General features: G+C 35.2%; 1 protein-coding gene across 1 annotated transcript in view; it reads right to left on the reverse strand.

Moving 5' to 3' along the window:
- The window catches only part of MMP16 (matrix metallopeptidase 16), a 259,044-nt gene that overhangs the window by 84,586 nt on the left and 151,321 nt on the right, over positions 1-23,137 (reverse strand). Inside the window, exon 4 of the mRNA XM_029923828.1 lies at positions 19,563-19,867. Coding sequence (XP_029779688.1) covers positions 19,563-19,867 — 305 coding nt within the window. The remainder of the gene's footprint in view (positions 1-19,562; positions 19,868-23,137) is intronic.

A 23,137-nucleotide genomic window follows, 5' to 3' on the forward strand; every position in this document is an offset into this window, starting at 1 on the left:
CACTGTTTTTCAATACATAATTTAATTCTTATCATTCCTCATAAATACATTAATTTTTACTCCTCTCACCTTTTTTCATGCTTTTCCCTCATATATAAATGCTATAAAACACTAACTACATTTCTCTCTTTGTTTAAAATTTTAGTACCTGCTGTAATGTGATTAAACAACCTGTGACAGTCAATGTTAAGAAATGAAAACTGAACTACATGTGAATGATTCCATTTATTCCATCACATCACTTATTGCTCTAGGGATATGCCTTCTTCAGAAATAGAATTTCCCTTTGAAGCTACCTTGACTATTTCCATACACTCCCTCTGGCCTTGTTCTGCTCTGTTTCCTTAGTTATCTTAACAACCAAGTGATATTTACCAAAAGTTATTTTTAGCCATGGAGACTCAAAAATTTTGTATATCCCACTAAAATTATTAATATATTTCCATAAAAAGTGAAAATTAAATATTTTGTACATATACAGGAGTAAGTTTTAGTAATTGAAAAGTCTTGGAGAAAAAACCTTAAAATGCTAATTCCAGTCATTCTTTGTAAGTAACTTCAATAATGATAACATGGTCTTATTCACTGCTACACAACAAATGAGCTGTTTAAAACAAGTCATTAATTATCTCACAATTCCTGTGGGTCAGAAATCGCGGAGTGGTTTAACTGCTCAAGATTTTTCATGAGGTTGTAGCAAAGCTGTTTTCGGGGCTGTCAAATTTTGACTGGTACAACTCTGCCTCAAAGCTCAATCAAGCAACTGTGGGCATGCCATGGCTCCTGCCAGCTGTTGGGTAGAGACACAGTTCTCATCACGTGGACCTTTCATATGTTGCCTAAGTGTCCCCACGACATGCTCTTGGCTCACTCTACAGTGACTGATGAGAGAGACAGAAGGGTTGTCTAGCATAGAACCTGCAGGCATTTATGATCTAGTCTTAGAAGTGATTTACTTCCTCTATATTCTGTTCAATAGATGTAAGTCATATCCAGCTCTCATAGCTGGACAGGGGAAGGGGATGCCAAAAAGTAGATCGCTGGCAGCCATCTTGGAGGCTGGCTACTCAGATATCAGTAATAATAGTGAATGCAGCTATTTTGCTACCATTTTCAGATATTGTACCAGTTACAGTAACTATGTAAAGGAGATTTTTCCATTTGCATTTTCCCTATGAGGAGACTGGATAGCTAGGATTGTTAAAGAAGTAACAAAGGAATATTACTGGTAACTGGCAGAAGCATAATTTGATTTCAGGTCTGTTCATCCTCAAAGTTAGCAATTTTTCTCCTCTTTAAAACTGTGCCTTCCTTATTTTGTACAATAAGAATAATAAACGATCTAAATTATGATGAATTTTACTTCACATGGTTTTGGGAATTCATGTTGCTTAAGCATAGAGGAAATAAAAATTCTACCAAATTATCCTGCTATTAACTTTAATAAATTGGTTCTAGGGGAAAATCATAACCCTCAAAATCTGCCACTTTCAATATAGCTCTTAAGTAGAGGTAGAGCAGATCCAACTTGCTAAATTCTGAAATGAAACCTTTGAGCTTAGAATTGTCCTCCCAAGAATCACGTAGAAATATAGGGGCTTCTTCATCTTTATCTGCACACTGGGAGTTTACTTGCGTCCCCTTGGACAGTTTTCTTCTAAACAGGCTGGAGAATCAGTGGCAAATGGAAAAAAAAGAGCTAGTGGGGGTTAAACTGAACTCTACTGAATGAGTTATGATATCTGTTGCTTTATGAGAATATATTTTCCATTTAATTCTGCCACAGTAGTCGCCATCTCCATATGCTATAATAATAAGAAATCTAGAGTCTGTATCTGTAGCAAAGAGCTTATGTGGTTATATTTTCAGATTAGTGACTCGTAAGGTTCAGTAGCCAAATTTTTGGACAAAAAAATTAGAACTGAAAATAATGATGCACAATTAAATGTAACACTTGGAATCTGAATTAGCAATGTGACAAACATTATTACAAAAGTTAATATAAAAATCTCACTACATTTTTCTCTAATTATCATAGTTCCTATTACAACTATCAAATCATCACCTAACATGTTCATTTTTTGTCATTTTTGTATCTTGCTAACCTTCATCATGTGACATCATCTTTAAGTCAACTACGTGAACAATGAAAGGAAAGGAAGTTGAGTTGTAATTCAGCATCAGCATGTCGGTCATTAAGGATTCCTGTCTGTTAGACAGAAAATGGAATGAAAAAACAAAGAAAAGTCAGAGTCTCTTTTGAGGCTCAAAAACTTAAAAAAGCAAGACCCTACTGAATAAAAATGCAAAACACCTGTGGGAAAATGTACACATAAATATATAACACAAAATTATTTTATAACATATACTTCTTACCCAGTAAATCGAAAATTCCAACAATATGTTACCAATTCTAACAAAAAAAAATATTAACCACATCCAATCACTTTAAAAACTCCAGTTCCCTTTGGGCCAACAAACTATTAAAGACACATAGCTCCTAGATTACTAAAAGTGTCTTTTCTTCCACATTCACACAAATAAAGAGATTGGGTTTTACTACTTTATATTTGAGTATTCAATATCCAGGAGAGTTTAAATCATATTAAAAGTACTCAAATTTCTCTAAATTATATGTAGAACAGATATTCCCAAGAAAGACTATTTTCACCCAGTGAAGTGTTTGTGTGTTCCACACATTTCATTTTCTATTTCTAAGCCACTTTCCATTTCTTGATAAAGATACCTTAATTTGATAACAGTCACCCATTTTATGGTCTTTAATACTGGGAATAGTCAAAGCTTTCTGAAGATTGAAATAATTTTAATCCACACATCTCTCCAATCTACTTTGTCTTCTCAACACATTCCAATTAATTAGTAGTATTACCTTTTTTAGCAACAATACTGCTTTTCCTCTAGTAGCTTATCTAAAACAAATGTTCTTTGTATCTGCCCTTTATTATTTTCACCTTTATTCTTTTTTCCCAAATTGCCTGGCTATACATACTGCCCCACCCTAAAAAGCACCTGGGTCTCTTTCCACTAATATATATACAGGGTTATTTTGGTGACTTGTCCTGAAATATCATAAGACTGACAGCTATTTGATTTCTTATTCTCCAATCTGTTCATTTATGGAAAATTATATGAATAGAACTTTCACCAATAAGCTTTCCATCAAAAAAAGGAAGAGATAATAACTTTCCTATTTCCATAATGAATTCACTATTTCAAAATCATTCCACTGATTCTTTATGCATTCTCTTCCTTTAAACTATTTGAAGGCTTAGTTATTGATCTTTTAGTCTCTTACAAGTCCCCAATCAAAGTTTATTTCAGCCAAACCTAATTCCACTACATCCATTTATTCATTAAGCAAACACTTATTGAGTATTGGATTAAGCACACAGACCAGACTCTCAATTAGCTTAGTCTGATAGAGGAGACTGATAAATAAACAGAAACACACTAACAGCTAAAATCACAGAGATATCAACTCTATCAATAACTATATGTTTAGCATATAAAATGATGCCAGCAGAGAGGCTCAGAGAACAATAGAATAAAGTCCCAGTCTCAGTGTAAGCCTGTCAGGTCGATATATTAACAAGTACAAGAAAGTTTTATAAACATTGCAGGTGCTAAGATAGAGGTATTTGTAGACTGGTGAAATCGCAGAAAAGAAACGAACAGTTCTATTATGATCATGTTGTGAGACTAAGTCTTGGCGTTTAAAACCAGAAGTATGGCGACCAATTACACTCTCATCAAAATGCATACATGAGGGGAGCCTGAGCGACTCAGCTGATTAAACATCTGACTTAGTAGTTCTACATTTCACATTAAAATGTATGGTGTGAATTAGCTGCCAGTATTCAACTTTTTGTATCCATATGGATATCTAGTCAAACTAGAACTATTTATCAAAAAGGCCATCTTTTCTCTACTGCTATATAATTAGTGTCATTAAACAATGGATTACACATGTAAGGATATATTCCTGGGTTATATACTGTTTCATAAATAAAGTCCCCCTACCTATCCTTATGCCATTATATAGTTCTGGTTATTACGGTAACTTTACTAACTCTTGATATCTGCTAGTACAAGTCCTCCATTGGAAATTTTCCTATTTTAAGGCTATTCTTGAACCTTTGCATTACCATGTGCCTGAAATTCTTTAGAATTTATTCTACTGTAGATCTTTTACCAACAAATTACTTGGATTTTCTTTGACTGGAAATTTATCTCTGAAGGAGATTTTTGCAGGAAGCGTTTTAGGTTAGCTGTTATCTTCTTTATACACATGTTAAAAAAGATGTTATTCTTTTTGTCCTCTGACTTTGATGTAAATGCTGAGAAGTCAGAAGTCAGTGCTATTGTTTTACTCTTAAGGAAATTTGCCTCCCTTCCTTTTTCCCTGCTTCTAACTGCTTTTAAGGTTTTCTCCTTCGATTTTAGTAGTTTTACCACAATGCATCTTTGAGTAATTTTCTTAGTGTTTATTCTTATGGGAATTCTAATAATTCTTTAATTCAAATAAAATACTTTTTATTTGTTTTGGAAATTTTCCTGCCATTTTTTTCTATAATATTGCCTTTATTCTTTCTTTTTCTATTTTCTCCCTTTCTGAATTTGACTGGATCTGAATTTCTACACATTAAATCTTTTCCAGAGTCCCCTATTTGTGTATCTCTGATTTGTTCTCTATTAAAACAAAAGCATTCTTGATTTTTCTGTGATTCAGCCAGATATTCTTTATTATCTATCTTACAATCAATACATCATGTCTTCTACTATGCCTGCTCTTCCATTGAACACATTTATTAAGTTCTTAATTTCATTTATTTAGTTTGTATCCTTTCGACCTTTTTAAGATTCCATTTAATTGTTGAACTCCCCCTCATCTTTGAATCTATTTCTCATATAGAGTTATAACAGTTATTTTAGTCTATGAATGATAATTCCAATGTTTGGAGCATGTGTGTCTCTGTGTGTATGTGTATATGCACACACATGTACATGTTTATCTCTGGTTCCAGTTCTTTGGGTTGCCTAATAATTTTCACTGATTGACAAGTATTGTGTATAAGAAATCAGGTGATTCTAGGTGACAATATTCTCATTTAGAGAATATGCATCATATGCTCTGGTAGTTACCTCAAAATGGGGGTCCATCACTTGAATCTTTTCAGAGACTGAGTGGGCTCTGATTTATATTCCCATTAATATGCTGCTCCTACATGTGCTAGCTGGAAGGTGTGATGTTTCCCAGAGTCCTTCATCCTCAACAGATCTTAATTCTAACTTTTGTATCCTCACCACCACGACTCAACTAAAACCTCTACTTGGTGCCTCAGTGGCTTTTTGCTTGTCTCAGTCTTTCATTCTGTGCAGTTATAAATTTGGCAAAAACCTGAAGGGTACAACAAAGTGCTGAAGCTTACCTCCCAGGGTTTCCCTACTGTTAGGAATCTTGGCCCCTCAATCCTGGCTTCCTTCCTGGCCTCAAACTCTTAATTATTTTTTTGTCTCTCCATCTTCATAAGAGTCTTAAAAGTTCTTCTGGGTTCTCTGCATCCTAATGGCAGCTGCCTGAAGCCCCAACCAGAATTTGCAAAATGCCTCAGGATTACCTAGTATATAGGTTCACTTTTCTTTCTTTGGGTCCTTTTTGTTTTGTTTTGTTTTTGTTTTTTTGTTTCCTCATTAGAATCTTCACATCTCAATTCCTGGATTTCCTGGCAGCAATTTGATATCTTAAAAAAATTTTTTTTAAATATTTTATTTATGTTTGATACAGAGAGAGACAGAACATGAGAGGGGAGGGGCAGAGAGAGAGGGAGACACAGAATAAGAAGCAGGCTCCAGGCTCTGAGCTGTCAGTCCAGGAACGTGAGATCATGACCTGAGCCCAAGTCAGAGGCTTAAATGACTGAGCCACCCAGGCGTCCCAGCAGTTTGATATCATTAAACACACACACACACACACACACACACACTATTTTATTTTACTATTTTTAATTTCAGCGGGATCATCCTTTTGCCATAAGCTTGGCGATAGGCTCTGCTATTTATGTTTTTAAGCATAATTCAACTCTTTTGACTTTGCCAATGAGCAATTAACATATTTAAATTTAAAAAAAATATTTATTTATTTTTGAGACAGAAAGAGAGAGACAGAGCATCATCAGGGGAAGGACAGAGAGAGAGAGACACACACAGAATCTGAAACAGGCTCCAGGCTCTGAGGGGTCAGCACAGAGCCTGATGCAGGACTCAAACTCATGAGCTGTGAGATCATTACCTGAGCCAAAGTCGGACACTCAGCTGACTGAGTCACCCAGGTGCCCCATAGCAATAAAGACATTTTTAAATGCTTCTGATAATTTAAATTCTAAGCATACTTTTTTGGATGTAAAAAAAATCCCCCCCCAAATTATCTCCAAGCTATTTTGGCACCAAATAATAAGTTCTTCACTTACAGCTGATTGTTCAGATTCTGACATTTTGTACATCTCATTTGAATTATTTTTTTCTACAGATAAATTCCTACACATTCTCATAATAAGCACATCTTTCAATTTCATGCCCAACCATATTTCTGTGAGTTCCCTTTTAGCTTTTCAGACTACCTCAGCATTTTTCTTGATTGTGTTTACAGTTCTTAAAAAGTCAAGTGCTTTTCAATGCATTCTCTTCTTTAAGTAATTTATGAAATCACCGGTCATAGAACTTATTCTCAGAGTACCTCATTATTAAGCATTTTCTTGTCAGATGTGTCGCTATTCCCATATATTTTACATCTTCGCTGTAGGTTGCTCTATTTAAACGCACAGTAGTTCACACATGTGTATTACATAAACTTTGGCTTAAGACTCTAGTGAAATCGTCTGGAAAAAAAGATTCATCTTTGTATATTTGGGCATCTTTTCCATTCTTTGTCCACATAATTATTGACTTTCCTTCCAAACAATATGGAAAAGGCAGGAAATATCGCCAGTTCTCTACCCTCTTCATTTGCTCATGTGAGCAGAATAGAAGTTAATAGCATTCTGTTGTTTTTCATCTTCATTAGTGAATGGAAGTAAGGTGAAGACCATTAGAAAAACTGGCGATATTTCAATTAGTAATTTGTATTCATTTTCTGTATTTTTCCCGTATTTATTACCTATAAAATATTGCTGTTTCTTTGTCTTGAATTTCCTATGTAATGTCATAAATATCCTTCTTTGCCTTTGTATGAAGTTGTGTTAATTATTTTGTGCTGCATCAGTGATCTCCACAAAATGGTGTCCTTTTAAGCAACAATAATCCAACATTTAAAAAATATTTTACAAAAAGGTGGCGCATGGGTGGCTCCGTCAGTGAAGCATCCAACTTCAGCTCAAGTTATGATCTCACCATGGTTCATGAGTTTGAGCCCCAGGTCAGGCTCTGTACTGACAGCCCACAGCCTAGAGCCTGCTTTGGGTTCTGTGTCTCCTTCTCTCTCTGCCCCTCCCCTGCTTGTGCTCCCTCTCTCTCTCAAAAATAAGCAAACATTTAAAAACTTTTAAATGACAATAATCCTTCATTGTCTCTCATGGATTTTGTGAGCTAGATATTCATAAGAAGCTTAGCTGGGGAGTTGTGTCCTGGCGTCTCTCCTGAGGTTGCAATTACATGATGCTGGAAGTGTATCTTCCTGAAAGGTTGGCTGACCCTGGAGGGCCCACATCTGAAGTGGCACAAGCACATACCCTGCAAAATGGCATTGGTCACTGTGGAGGTCCACCTCCATCTGGCTCTCTCCCTACGGTGTGGGTTTGTGTAAAGCAGGGTGATTGGGCTCTACAGGCAATATCTTGAGAAAAAATAGAAAGAAAGAGAGGGAGGGAGGGGGGCAGAGAAGGCAGGGGGTGAGGGTTGTAGAGAGAGGGGGGAGTGAGAGAGAGACAGAGAGAGAGAGATCAATTTAACTAGCTCTAAGCCTAAGTTGTACCCTATCACCTAGACTTAGAAGTGACACAGCATTAATTTTCCATATTCCATTTTTCAGAAATGATTCACTAAGTGGCCCCTGCCTCACTGAAGGAAGAATTAAGGTCCATGTTCAAAAGAACAAGTGTCTAAGAATTTATGGACATAATTTAAAAACATAACAACAGCTACATGTGCCTTAAGCTCAAATCATAATTTATCCAATTATGGTAACAGAAAAGATAAAATTAATCTGGTTTCCACTGTTGACATGAACACAATTCTACTGAATTAGTTTTTTTGTAAGATTCTAAATATATAACAAAGTTCTTTATAATGTTTTTACATATTTTCAAAAGTCTTAGTAACATTAATTAATTAATGCATTCAGTAAGGAATGCATTTCATAACATTTTGATTAGAAAGCACTGCTGCCTACAAGAACTCACAAACCAATTATTTTATATCAGAAATTTAAAACAGAAAATGGATAAAATACCATCTGATAAACCACATTCTATGTTGGAAGAAATCAAGAAATATACTCTGCATATTACAATAGGGGGAATTTTTAAAGTCCAAAAGACAAAAGGATGCACCATTTGAAGTTATTAAAGTTAAAATATCATCGTTAATGTCAAATATTAACATGGGCCTCATCCAACTTATCAATAAAATATCTGTGATGGAACAGAAAAGAAATGTAACATAACTACAGAAATAATCTATGAGTATCAGCCCAGATAAAGGAAAGATACTCCCCACTGGCAACTCAATCAGAGGTAGTAGCCTCCTCATTCTTCCTCGTGTAATAAGGCAGTTTTGCTTTCTCCCACTTCCTAAAAATGACCAAGTGGGAGAAAAGGAGATAAACTATTATTATCCTTTCTACTTAAAGATGCCTTACAAGTTAATGAAAATAACTTAGTAGCATGGTCCCATGGTACTAAGGAGCAAAGGTGAGAAATAGCTAGTAAACACACAAAACCCATACAAGTAAATAACATATGCAAACATATGTGCCAATCATTATGAACAAAATATGGAAATGGGTGAAATTAAACTTTTATTCAAATTGGTCCAGGTGAAAAATGAGATGTGATTAGAGTTCCGGGCAGGTGGGGGCTTTGGGTGCTGGAATCTGCGTGCCATGTAGGTGTCCTCTGTGAGCACATGACCCGCATTCCCACCTACAAACTATTCCATGGGACAGTTTACTTGACCCTTTGTATTTCACGCTCTCAAAAAGGACTTTAATAAAAAGTTTTATGAGGTAAAAACCTTTTATTTTAAATGGGGATTATTTACCACTTGTTTAATATGTAATGGTAAAAATGTGTTTAATATTCCATAAAATGTATTTTCTTATTAGTATCTTCTTCTTTGGCCCTGTCCTAGATGAGTAAATCTACTAGAACTAAATGAGTATCAGTTTCCTTGATCTTATGTTCTATCCAATATGAATCATTTAATAATAAAATTAAAAGAATCAAGTGACTCTAAAAGAGTAAATCTTGGCAAGTGGAGGAAATTTCTAGTAAGGCACTGATTTTGCTCTAAGAAAATAGCCTGAATGTATCACACACAAACACACACTCTGGAAACATGCTATAAAATAGAAAAAAGAATGATAAAGTTTGATTTAAAAACGCTAAGAATCAGAGAAAAGGGAATTTATTGGGTAATTTGTATATATTACATATTAATGATAATAATTTGATTATATTACATATAATTAATATTGCATATTAATTATAATCTGAGAGGGAAGTTCCATTTCGTGTGTGTAAAATTAATCTGCAGTAAACAGAAATTAGTCATTATTCTGAAAATTCTTACATAATAACATACTACTTCAGATGACTTTTCTAACTTTGAATACCTCAAAGTTTAATCAGAAACAAATATTTAGGAGCGCCTGGGTGGCTCAGTTGGTTAAGCGTCTGACTTCAGCTCAGGTCATGATCTCACAGTTCATGGGTTTGAGACCCGCATCCATCTCTTTGCTGACAGTTAGCTCAGAACCTGGAGCCTGCTTCCGATTCTGTGTGTCCATCTCTTGCTCTTGGGTACGGTGAAGTCAGTAGAATTTTTACATTCAAATTAAGTCAAAATTTACAGTTAAAAATTAAATTATTTCTTACTTATAATTATATGTTCTCATTTTAATAAAATCTACTATATTGCCTGTGGTGTGTTTTCAAACACTAGCCCATTTTTAACACTCTATTTCTCCAGTAAAAAAATTTTAAATATTTTAAATGATGGTATAGAAAAGAATATTGAAAAGAATTTCAATAGAGAAATTAATTTTGAACAGATATATACTCGACTCTTCCTAATTTCCTCCTTCTGAGATAGTTTATATATAGTTTATATTTTGCAACCTGAACAAAATTCCCTAAATAATTGGTATGTTCATTTTATTCCCTTGTTAAAAACAATTTAGTGGATTCTAATGGGCCATAAGAGAAATCGGTCTCATCAGCAGGTCACTAAATTATTTCAACAAATTAGATAAAACCAACTTTCCTAGTTTTAGCTATTACTACTATTCATTCTTAATTATCCTGTCATCTAGACCAATGATTCTCAGCTGAGGGGGATTTTGCCCCAACTGGACAGATGGCAAAGACAAGACATTTTTGGTTGGAAGAAATTTGTGATTGCTTACTGTTGGGGTTCCTTACTGGCATTTATGGACAGAGGCCAGAGATGCTTCCATTAATGTATACAGAACTTCTCCCCACATTTTTTGTATCTTTATCTCAAAAGAGACAAACAGTATCATGGTTAATGGAATTTTTAAATTTACTTGTAGAATGGAGTTATTTATGGATCTGGTTTTGTAAATTTTGCAATGAATGCAATGACTCTCTCTGAATTGCATACTCTCTTAATTTAATAAGACATTTTTGCTATTATGTGTTTGCATATTTCTTTTGCTTTAATTTCCCACTCTTCTTTGAGAGAATGTATAATTCTTAAGCTGGAACTATCTACCAGGTCTTCTATATCTATTCTTGTATTTCACATCATTTTATCTAATCATGTTTTCTGAAAATGCCTACTAAGATTTCCTTCCACATGACAAATTCGGTTTTTAAAGTAATAATAGGTTTCTTTTCCTGTTCCACAGAGAGACTTTATGGGTATTCAGAGTTGTTTCCAATTTTTTTTTTTTGGTTCACTTGATAAAATATTTTCAGTCATAGGCTCTTCTCTTGAGTCTTCAAGTAGATACTCCCTTTCCCTGTTTCTTTGGTATCCTTTTAGTGCTTTCATTTTGTTGTTACCAACTAGGGAATCTTGGAGCAGTTACCAAACTTTCCGTGCCTCAATTTTCTTGCACAATGGAAGTAATTCCACCGCCTACTTTATAAGTTTGATGTGAGCAATAAATGAGTTAAGTACACACAATTTAAAATAGTATCTGAGACATACTAAACATTCAGCTAAATTTGGTTTTATGAAATTGTGAGTGATACTGATGATAAATCAGCAGAGAGTCTTTTAATTTCCTCTCAATTTCCCTGTTTTCTTAGTTTCTTGATTTCCCATGATCTTAGGTCAATCTACATTGTTTAGTACAGACACATCTAGTAAAGCCTTGCCTGAGAAAGGTGCAATCTTCCTCAAAGCCCAAGGTGGTTTTGTTCTCTGATGCATTAAATCAATGTCAAACTACAATTTCCAATGTGGATCACACCAACAGCTATTTCTGCTGATGCTTTGATACACAATCAATACACTGGGGAGGAGGTGAGTCACGGCAATATTTGATTTCAAATGAAGAAGCAAGTTATAAATTAAATGTGAGAATAATTAGTGGATAGTTTTGTAGTGCTTAACCTGTAAGGAAATTAAAATGATACTATGCCAGGTTTTATAATAGTATGGCAGTAATTCTGCAAAAATAATTGCACAAAACTAAAGGAGGAATTAATTACTAATATTAATATTTCAAACAATAAAAACCTATAAAATTATTAATTTCAATCAATTGGATTTTCTTAAAAATTCAAAGACCTTAAATTTTTAATCTGATAAACTCATGGGTAAATTTAAAATTTCTACCCTATTTTGCCTTGTTGATGACCACTTCGGGTTAAGGATAAATAACCTATATGAAGACAAATTACAAAGAAAATTCCCATGAATACTACATAAGGAGAGGAATAATAGGAGCTACATAATGGCCAATAAATCAAAATCTGTATTAAGGCAAATTATAGTTAAGCGATTTATTCTATGTGCAGAGTGTATCTAATGTTAAACTAGTATTGTTCTTACCTCCTAACATATTGGTGTGGCAGACACTGCCTGGTTGCTCATCAAACCCATCACCTTCATCCAGCCTTTTTTGTGATGAGGTGCGGCCATGGAATCCAACTCTAGATAGTGGAAGTTATCAGGAATGCTATTTACCACTTGCAGGTCTGGCACATCACATCACTCCATGAGCAAATCTGTCTCAGTTCTCCCAGCTACTGTCTGGATGTTAACGCCTAAGGCAACTTTGGAAATCATGTACTGATAACGGCTGAGCCTCTATGATTCTGGGTCTCTGCCCAGACCATAAACCACAATAAATCAAAATCTGTATTAAGGCAAATTATAGTTAAGCGACTTATTCTATGTGCAGAATGTATCTAATGTTAAACTAGTATTATTCTTACCTCCTAACATATTGGTGTGGCAGACACTGACTGGTTGCTCAGCAAACCCAACACCTTCATCCAGCCTGAGTGAGTGGATATTGCATCTTGCCCCATATATGAGCAAGAAATAAAATTCTGTTGTGTTAAGACATTGAAAACTCTGCTTTTATCTGTTTCATTTATTGAGTTCTTTATTATATATATTTTTATTATTTAAAGAAATTTTTATATTTATTTTTGAGAGCAAGAGTGAGAAAGAGGGTAAGTGGGAAGGAGCAGAGAGAGAGGGAGACACAGGATCTGAAGCAGCCTCCGAGCTCTGAGCTGTCAGAACAGGCCTGATGCGGGGCTTGAACACACGAACCATGAGATCATGACCTAAGATGAAGTTGGACGCTTAACCGACTGAGTCACCCAGGTGCCTTTATTATATATATCTTAATGTCCATGACCCATTTATAGACTTCATTAAAACTGATATAATGAAATCATGTTTTGAGGATGATGACACCAATTCTTCTTTTTCTAACCGCATACAAGGATCTAATACATAAGTAGATAGTGCATAGTAATTATGTGAAGCTATGTAACTGACAGGTTTTGAAAAACTCAAGACTAGTAAAGTCACCCGTGTACTGAAATAAAATAAACTCAGTGAAACTCAGTTTATTCCAAGATGGGAGTCAGGAAGGAAAGAAGTCATGTTTTTAAAAACAAACAAAAATATTTCTTTTATAGTTTTGAAAGGTAAATTAGTTTGAGAGAGAGAAAGAGAGCTTCTAACTTTTTGTAAAACATGGTAAGGTAAGAACTATGTTGTAGAGAGCTAATATCTCTATATTTAAAATCTCAATAAGTACTCTGATTTTCAAGATCGATTAAGGTCATTGACTGCCTAGTCATATCAAGTCCTTCTCTTATTTTCAGAAAGCACAGGATAGAATGGTCTGGACAATATTCCCATAGACTATGGGCACTTCAGGCCTCTCGGTAAATATGTTTTGCATCCAACTTTTTCTGTCCTCAAGAATCAAAAAGTCAAAATCCTGTAAGTGATTTTGGAAAATATTATACAGCAGTTACAGCTTTAAGAGATGAGCAGAAAAGGCTGGGAGGTGGAAGACATCCAGTTAAGACCTACGTTTACCTGTTGGCACCAATGTGCCTCTAGTACACTGATGACAAAATAGCTCACACAGGAAGTTAACTCTGCCTGGTTGATATAAATCAAGTCCATTGACTTTGGCATCATATCATGAAGATTTTTAACTTAAATCAGGTTTACTCAGAGAATGTGTTGGCTTACATGTGGAATGTGACTGTTTCACATTTAATGGTTCTATTAGTCAGGATTCTCTGGAGAAATAGAAACAATAGGACATATACAGATATATTAGAGGAGATTCATCATAGGGGGTAGCTCAAAAGATTATAGAGGCCGAAAACTTGCTCTTGCCATCCGTAAATTGGAGAACCCGGAAAATGAATGGTATAATTGAGTCAGAGACTCACAGCCCAAGAACCAGGAGTTCCGGTGTCCAAGTGTAGGAAAAGGGCATGTCCCAGCTCAAGTAGAGAGAGAAAACTCCCCCTTCCTCTTTCTTTCTATTCTGGCCCCAATGAATTGTATGATGCCTGTCCACATTGGTAAGGGAAGATCATCTTTACTCAGTCCACTGAATCAAATGCTAATCTCTTTCAGAAACATCCTCACAGATACATCCAGAAATCATATTTTACCACAACACCCCTGAACACATCCTGATTATCTTCTTAATTTAGGCAATGACTTTTCTGACAAGAAACAGCACCAATGCAATACTTTCTTCCTGTTAATAGAATTGCAAATATATAGTATAATAAGACATGCCTCTAGATATTTTTCTCTTATAGTTTTAGATAACATTTTAATAGGTAACCTTTTTACTTAGAAATTATCAATATGAGATCCAAAGGTACTGTGGTACATATTTGTCTAATGAGAATCTTTGTGATAAGTTTTGTTTACACTGATAGTGCCATTCAAACTTTATACTGGTAGCCAAGGAAACAGTATGATAATAATGCTCAAAATGAATCTTAACATTTTGCTAGAGTTAAATTTTCCGACTCATATTCAGGCAATGTATACTTTTCAAAAACCATATCATTTTAGTAGCATTTTCTATTTAGAATCACTAGGTACATGTTTTGCTTAGACACTCCATGGGAGGGGAAGTGGCATTACTTTTATTAGGTGGGGGGGGTAAGAGGGATTTTATTTATTTATTTGTTTGTTTGTTTATAATTATTGTGTAATTTACTTAGTGGGCTTTAGCTTGAGTTTTTGAAAGGTATCATGCCTATAAGCAAATTGATAGGAAAGTGGATAACAATGAATTAGAGGTTACTGGCAGCTTAAGACACTGTTTATCTCTTTTGAGGTAGACGGAATTCAAATTGCCTTCATTAGCTGAGCAATATGCTGAGAGAAATGAACTGGGTACTTATCAAGAGGTTCTTTCATTTGCATTTTTGCTAAATTATCAAGCTGCTCTGTTTTCTAGGTGCTTAAGAACTGTGAATAGGAAAGAAAGACAATTTTTCAGTTAAGTAAGCTTGGGGGCATTTGAGGGCTAGAGTAAAGAAAAGAAAAAGTTTATCAATGAAGATGTCAGAATCGTGCCTTGTATATATTTGAGGCAAAAAGATAATCTTACAGACAGTGAGGGTCTAGGACGTTCAAATGCATTAATTCTCCCCGCATTCACCAGTTCCACAGCAAAGCTAGAGGCTGTTCTTTTGATAAATGATCAATACTTCAGCATGACACTACCCTGGCTGTTGCTGGTTAAAAGTCTGAATTTCAAGTAAGCAGTAAATCTGTATGGTATTACATCTTAAACAGGCAGTTAACTTCGCCCTAATCCCCTACAATTCTGAATTACTATTATTGTGCAGTCATTTTCTTTAAGCTCACTAAAAAGAAAAATGCTTATTTGACCAGCAAAGAAATATTTTTTTCCAAATGAAACACTAAATATTAAGTAATCATTATAATAGTATATTTATGTACAAAATTCTTGTATGTCTGCAGTATAAATTAAGAGGCAATCAATCTGAGTCATAAGGACAAGAGGACATAATTTGGGTCAAAAGTCCACTGATGTGATTGTATCTTTAGCTCATATGTTCTATTTCAATTCTTTTTCACATATATATTCCTGGGAAAACCTCTTTAGTCATGCAAAACACAGAAGCATTCATAACAGTGATCACAGAGTAAACATTCTCATTTCCTATGTCATCTCAAATGTCCCTATAGATGTTTTCTTAAAAGCTTTTTGCTTTTCTTTTATTATTATTTTTTAATTAATTTATTTTTTATTTAAATTCCAGGTAATTAACATACAGTGTGATAGTTATTTCAGGAATAGAATTTAGTGATTCATCACTTACATATAACACCCAGTGGTCATCTCAACAAGTGCTTCCTTAACGTTCATCGCCCACTTGGCCCATCCCCCACCCCACACCCCACCAGCCACCTTCAGTTTGTTCTCTGTATCTAAGAGTCTCTTGTGGTTTGTCTCCCTCTCTGTTTTTATCTTATTATTCCTTCCCTTGCCCTATGTTCATCTGTTTTGTTTCTTAAATTCCACACAAGTGAAATCATGTATTTGTCCTTCTCTGATTTATTTTGCTTTGCATAATACACTTTAGTTCCATCCACACTGTTGCAAATGGCAAGATTTCATTCTTTTTTGATTGCCAAGTAATATTCCATTGTGTGTGCACGTGTGTGTGTGCGTGTGTGTACACCACCTCTTCTTTATTCATCTGTTGATGGATATTTGGGCTCTCTCCATAACTTAGCTATTATTGATAGTGCTGCTATAAACATTGGGGCATGTGCCCCTTTGAATCAGCACTCCTATATCCTTTGGATAAATACCTAGTAGTGCAACTGCTGGGTTGTAAGGCAGTTCTATTTTTAATTTTTTGAGGAACCTCCATACTGTTCTCTAGAGTGGCTGTACCAGTTTGCCTTCCCACCAGCAGTGCAAAAGATTTCCCATTTCTCTGCATCTTTGCTAACATCTGCTGTTGCCTGAGTTGTTAATTTTAGCCATTCTGACAGGTGTGAGGTGGTATCTCATTGTGGTTTTGATTTGTATTTCCCTGATGATGAGTGATGAACATCATTTCATGTCTGTTAGCCATCTGGATGTCTTCTTTGGAAAAATGTCTATTCATGTCTTTTGTCCTTTCTTCACTAGATTATTTGTTTTTTGGGTTTTGAGTTTGATAAGTTCTTCATAGATTTTGAATACTAACCTTTTATCAGATATGTCATTTGCAAATATTTCTCCCATTCCGTTGGTTGCCTTTCAGTCTTCTTGATTTTTTCATTTGCTTTGTAGAAGTTTTTTATCTTGATGAGGTCCCAAAAGTTCATTTTTGCTTTTGTTTCCCTTGCCTCAGAGACGCATCAAGTAAGAAGTTGCTGTGTCCAAGGTCAATGAGGTTGCTGCCTTACTTATTTTGCTCAGCCTAACTGCTCTAGCTCCATCCACTTTGGATGGGATCTTCTAGGATTTTGGCTTTTTATTTATTTTAAAAGAGTATTTGTTGAGGCCTAAAAAATTCCAGCTAATAGAGGAGGCATCTAAAAAATCTGTGCAATTTTCTTGAGGATTTCAACATTTTAAGAGAAAAATAGGCCATTTGATAGGCACCATCCCCCAAATTAACATGACCTCAAAGCTAGCTAGATTCAAAGTAGTCTTAAGAATTATATCTATTTTTAGAATAAAATGTAACTATGGAATTTTAATTATTGGAATAAAATATAATTTTCTGTTTAGAATTTTAGAAGAAGTCTTTTCCTGGAAGCAAATGCAGTTTTGCCTCTGTCCACAAAATCTACCATTATATGCGCTATTGTCAATCATTTGGAGTGCAAACATGTACTCTAACAACTGACTGGAAGATATGTGAACTACTTCATTAGAATGCCTGCGTACTTTTGATAAAAATAAGATAAACATACTTAATTTTAAGTGATTTGTGTGTCAGACCAGGGGGGGCCTACTATCACGTTACAGATATTTTATTATCGGGCGCTCAGGTATAGACTAAGCATGCCTGAAGAGAAAACACCTCTACTTGCAATGTCTCAGCCCTGCAATACAACATACGGAGTGAAAATAAGCATACGGCAGTGTTAGCAGCTTCTTGAGGTAATGATCAGTTAGCCAGGAATTGGATGCAGGTCTGCTCATTCCACTACTATATAGTGAAATCTCCCAACAAACTTGCCATTTATCTCCAAATCAGTTCTTAAAAATGAAGTAATAATTTAATATAGTCAATATACCTATTAATAACAATATCAAAGGTCATTTTGTGTAATACTAGATATTTTATTTTCTTTTGGATAGCAGGAAGTTATAATATTTTCTTTCCTTGAAAATTGATGTTATTTTAAATTAACTCACCTTAATTCATGCTATCCATAATATGTTTGAATCCTGCAGGTTCTCAAAATACAAGGCTACTACACTAATCCAGCTAACTAAACTTTCCGGTGAACTAACAGTTTAATTTGAAGGCTGGGCTTAACTCATCAGGGAGGAATTAAGGGTTTCATTAGCTGATTAGCTGCCATTAAAACAATGCATGCTGTACCTTTTTTACATTTTAATGTTTTTTATTTTATATTTGAGAGAGAGAGAGAAAGAGAGAGAGAGAGCACCAGAGGGAGTATGAGCATGAACAGGAGAGGGGCAGAGAAAGAGGGAGTCACAGGACCCGAAGCAGGCTCCGGTTCTGAGCTGTCAGCACAGAGCCCGACATGGGGTTTAAGCTCACACACTGTAAGATCATGACCTAAGACAAAGGTGGGGTTCAACCAGCTGAGCCACCCAGATGTCCCTGCGTGCTGTATTTTTAACAGCACTCTACTATTGTGAGAAAGAAAACATATTTAAGTTTTGATTAAAATACTTCCAAGAGATAGCTGCTTATGAGTCTTATAACTTGGGATCCTATAGTTATGTGAATGTTTTTTAAACATAAAGTATGGAGTGTGTCTAGGAAGAAACACATATTTCTTATAAAAAGTAGCTTTTCTTTTAGTTATCAAGTTATTTTAAATTTATCTTTGCTTATCAGAATAATTATGAAGATTAGAAAACTGATAGACTTGTGGGAATAGATTTGAAAAACTGGTTTTGATAAAAATAAAGATATAAAAATAATAAATATTGTGTTATATCACATTGGGAGACTATGTAGGGAAATAAAAAATGAAAGAAGAGGAGCAACATTTTACAAACTGGAAACATTTTACAAAATAGAAAATACCAGAAAAGATGGCAGAAGCTATGCCAGAAATGCCAATTAGGTTAAGTTTCAAGTGGAAACAGTGGAATAAAGTGTAGAAAAACTAGCAGAATTTCCTTAAGCTTTTAAGTGACATTTTAGAGAAAACAAAATTCAGTTTATTTACAGTGTGAAGTTCTAATTTCTAAGCAACAGACCACATGAAAAACTAGTATTGTCTAATGACACATACAAATTCTTCTTCTAAAATGTTATTTAAAAGTCTCACATAGTGTTTTATATTTTTAAAAATAAATTTAGAATCGACACCTTAAAAATTTGTTAATTGGGCACCTGGGTGGCTCAGTTGGTTAAGCTACCTACTCTCAGTTTCGGCTCAGGTCATTATTAAACGGTTCCTGAGGTCATGCCTGGTGACAGACTCTATGCTGACAGTGCACGGCCTGCTTGGGATTCTCTCTCTCCTCTCTCTTTACCTCTCCCCCTGCTTGCACTCGTTCTCAAAATAAATAAACATTAAAAAAAGTTTGTAAACCAACCAATCACTTGGGCATTCCAAAAACAAAAATAAAAAAGAACGATTTGCAATGTAAAAAGCCATGCACTTACCATCATGATTAGGATTTCCTAGTGTCCATGGCTCATCTGAGTCAAAATGAGTATCTCCCCCAATTCCTGGTCCAGGGAAGTAGGCATGTGCCAAAAACCCTCCCTCTCCATCAAAGGGAGAACTGTCTCCATGAAACCCAGATGCGAAAATGATGGTTATATCCACATCGCGTTTGCCGTTTTCTAATTCACTGTAAGGAACTTCTTCAAATGTCAGAGGAGTCACATTCTGCCACACATCAAAGGCACGGCGAATAGCTTTCCGGGTTTCAGGGTCTCCTACTTTTGGAGTGACGTTCTTTATACTGAAATTTAGAGAAGAGAACAATCAGTATGGCTTTTTTATATATAGTTGAACTTATTACAGGTTTTGATCTAGTCAGTTGAGTAAAATACTAGAAAAGCAGTCATATTAAATAAAAAATTTGGTTACTGTCTCATGTCTTTATAGCTAGATTTCAACCCACCGTGGTCATTTAATTCCCAATAATATAGTATTCATCCACCAAGGAGACGAGGGAGAAGTTCTCTGCAGAATGCTTAACAGAGGGGTAATTAGATCAGTCCATCACTTTGCCTCCTGAGCGACAACAAAGGCAGATTTGCCAAATGACCAAACAGGTGCAACAGTTTCGAACTGAAATTAAAAATTCAATTTCTTTCTTGCTATCATTACTTTTAGGGGCACACCATGGCGTGCACACATGTTACTTCCAAATAAGGCCCTTATGTTATTCTTTATCTATAAACACCAATTCAGCAGACACAAAGTTATTTCTTAGTTCTTAAAGAAAAGGTTAACTAAGTGCAGTTTCTTATGTTCTATTACTTTCTTGTGGTGTATTTAATTCTGTCAAGTTATAAAAGGCAATGTGAGTGAAGAGCTTTTTAATACAAACACTTAACAATTATATTAATTTAAAGAAATAACTTGGACATTATTTAGTTTACTTTTCTTGAGTCTAATAACAAATGGATACTTCCATCAACAATCTTACATCCATGAGTCAGTTTATTTAAGCAAAAAAATTCATAATACATAAAAGAGAGTATAATATTTAGGTTAATGTTAATTGCAATGCAGTAATAAAAGACAGCTTAAGAATAAACATTTACAATGATGTAGTAGTAGCAAAATTACGGCGTCTTTTATATATCATAATATATATAGGACTCAAAGTTATTTTTTTTGTTATTTTAAGGCTGTTTAGCATCAGAGAAAAAAATTAAGATATACTTTCCAGTGGAAAAATAACATCAAGACTATATTTTTAGCCCCCTTGTAGGTATGTCTCAATAATTACAAATGTGAGGTAGGTATCACACTGAAATAATAAAATAATGGTATTAACAGAGCATTTACTCTGAGCCAGGCAAGCATTTCATAGTATCCTATTTAACGCCCTAAGCAACCCAAAGAGATGGGTGTTTATACCGATTTTACGAAGAAAGAAACTAAGATTTAGAAAACATTAGAGAAAATTTAGAGTGTCAGAGCTGGTTTTTCAACTTAAATATTCTGCTCAAGAATGCACTGTCTCCTATTCTACGCTAGACCTCACATCTAGAGCAAGGTTTTCACTAGTTTCTAATACATATTTACATTGACTATTTGATGGTAAATTTCACTGTATATTAAAAAAAAATTAGGAAGCAAAGCAGGTGGAAATGGAGTGGGGACAAGGAGAGTTCCAGGCAGGAGAAATGACAAGTGAAAGGTCTGGAGGTTGGAGACAGGCTTGGCAAGTACCAAGAATGGTGAGGTGGCCACTGTTGGAGATGAGGCCAGAAGAGTGTCAGAAAATCAAAGGCTTTGGCCACTGTAAGCAGGTGAGGTTTTGCTCCACGTGAGGGGGGAAGAACTGGACCATCAAGAGCTAAGTGACATTTGACTTACACTTCTATTCAGCATTGTGTCAGAAATGTATTGAAGCAGAGCAAGAGTTGAAGCAGGGACAGCCACTGGAAACTCTAGCAAAACCTTAGGTGAGAGACGGCAGTGGAGGCCAGGGGATGACCAGCAGAGATACTGAGAAGTACATGGATTTTGGACAAATCTTAAAGACACACATTCCAAGATACACTAAATGCTGGACACAGGCTTTGCGAGAAAAGGAGGTGTCAAGGAAAACACGATATTTTCTGAGCTGAGCCACAGGATGGATAGAGTAAAATAATTCAAGCCTGTTTAGGGAAAATGCTATACAGTATTTTGTAGTAGCCTTACTTGTTTGTTTTAACTTGATGTCGCTTCAGTGAGATGCTCTGAACTCCATGTTGAGAAAGGGTAAAATTCTAGATGAAGACATCAGGTGCTGCTTCTGTGCAGCTTGTTAGTCTCAAAAGTTCCTGCTTGATGGCCGAAGAACATTCAGATTAACGTTGTAACTCTGACACCTAAGTTAATTCTCCTAGTAGTCTTCTATTTTATTCCCACCCAACAGCGACTCAGAAGACCCTCATTAGTGGGGAAGTATTTTTATGACACATTATTTGAAAGAACATACTACATAAATCGCTTCTGTTCTAGGTGCCAGAGATACACCTTTGAAGAAGAATCTGCTTCGGTGATAGGAGATAAACAAACCCCCCCAACAAAAACCCCAAAATATCAAAAAGATCATCACAGAGGGTAGCAAGTGAAGGTTGAGAAGGTGAAGTGAGTTTAGTAGATGATAAATGGGAATTCAATGACAAAAGGAGCCACACATGCTCAGCAAGCACTAGTTTCCAGCCCCAAGGAACAGTGAGCAGCCCACGCACACTTGGCCTGTTCAAAGAACGGAGTGCTTCGTGAATTGGTGTAAAATGAACACTCAAGACAATGGTATGAGATGAAAGGAAACTGGCGGGAAGCAAGTGATATTCTGTGAAAGGAGAAGCAGAGAAGTATCCTGGTATTATTCTAGTTTACAAAGACCACTGTGTCTGACGAAAAATGGATAAGGAGACAAGAATGGAAGGAAGGCAACATTTCGGAAGTTCAAACAAGAGAAGACAGAGCGAAATACTAGAGTGGTAGTCATGGAGATAGGAAGAATTACACTGTTTCAGTGAAGGTTCTAACAGTATTGTTAATGGGAATTGGTGTTTTATCCAGTGTGTAAGGAAGAAATCATTTGTTTTAAAAAAGAAAAATTCGTTAGTATGATATGTATATAACTACATAGTGGTTCTGAGAAAAATGAAGCAACGTAATAAAGAATAATAAATGTGGAGTATCATTTGGATTTGTAAACACATCACTGTCTTTTTCAAAGCTATTCCCTGATTAGCATCCAAAATATACTGAACCACAATATTTGTGATGCCATTAACAAATACAAGACACACGAGTGCACTTCAGATTCAGAGTTCTAAACAAAGTACAAACAGAAACCAATTTTGGAATTTTTAGGCCATTGAGATGTGGTTTGTATTTACAAATAATTGAAATAATAATGAGCACAGAGATATATGATATCAAGAAAAATAAGATTGTCATTCTTAGTAGTTCTAATGCATGATGTACAAAATTATTAAGATGTATATTTACCAAACATAAAATGTTATAAAATGAAGGTTATGTTTGAAAA

Source organism: Suricata suricatta, chromosome 15, assembly GCF_006229205.1.
Source record: "Suricata suricatta isolate VVHF042 chromosome 15, meerkat_22Aug2017_6uvM2_HiC, whole genome shotgun sequence".
In the NCBI taxonomy this organism is placed as follows: domain Eukaryota; kingdom Metazoa; phylum Chordata; class Mammalia; order Carnivora; family Herpestidae; genus Suricata; species Suricata suricatta.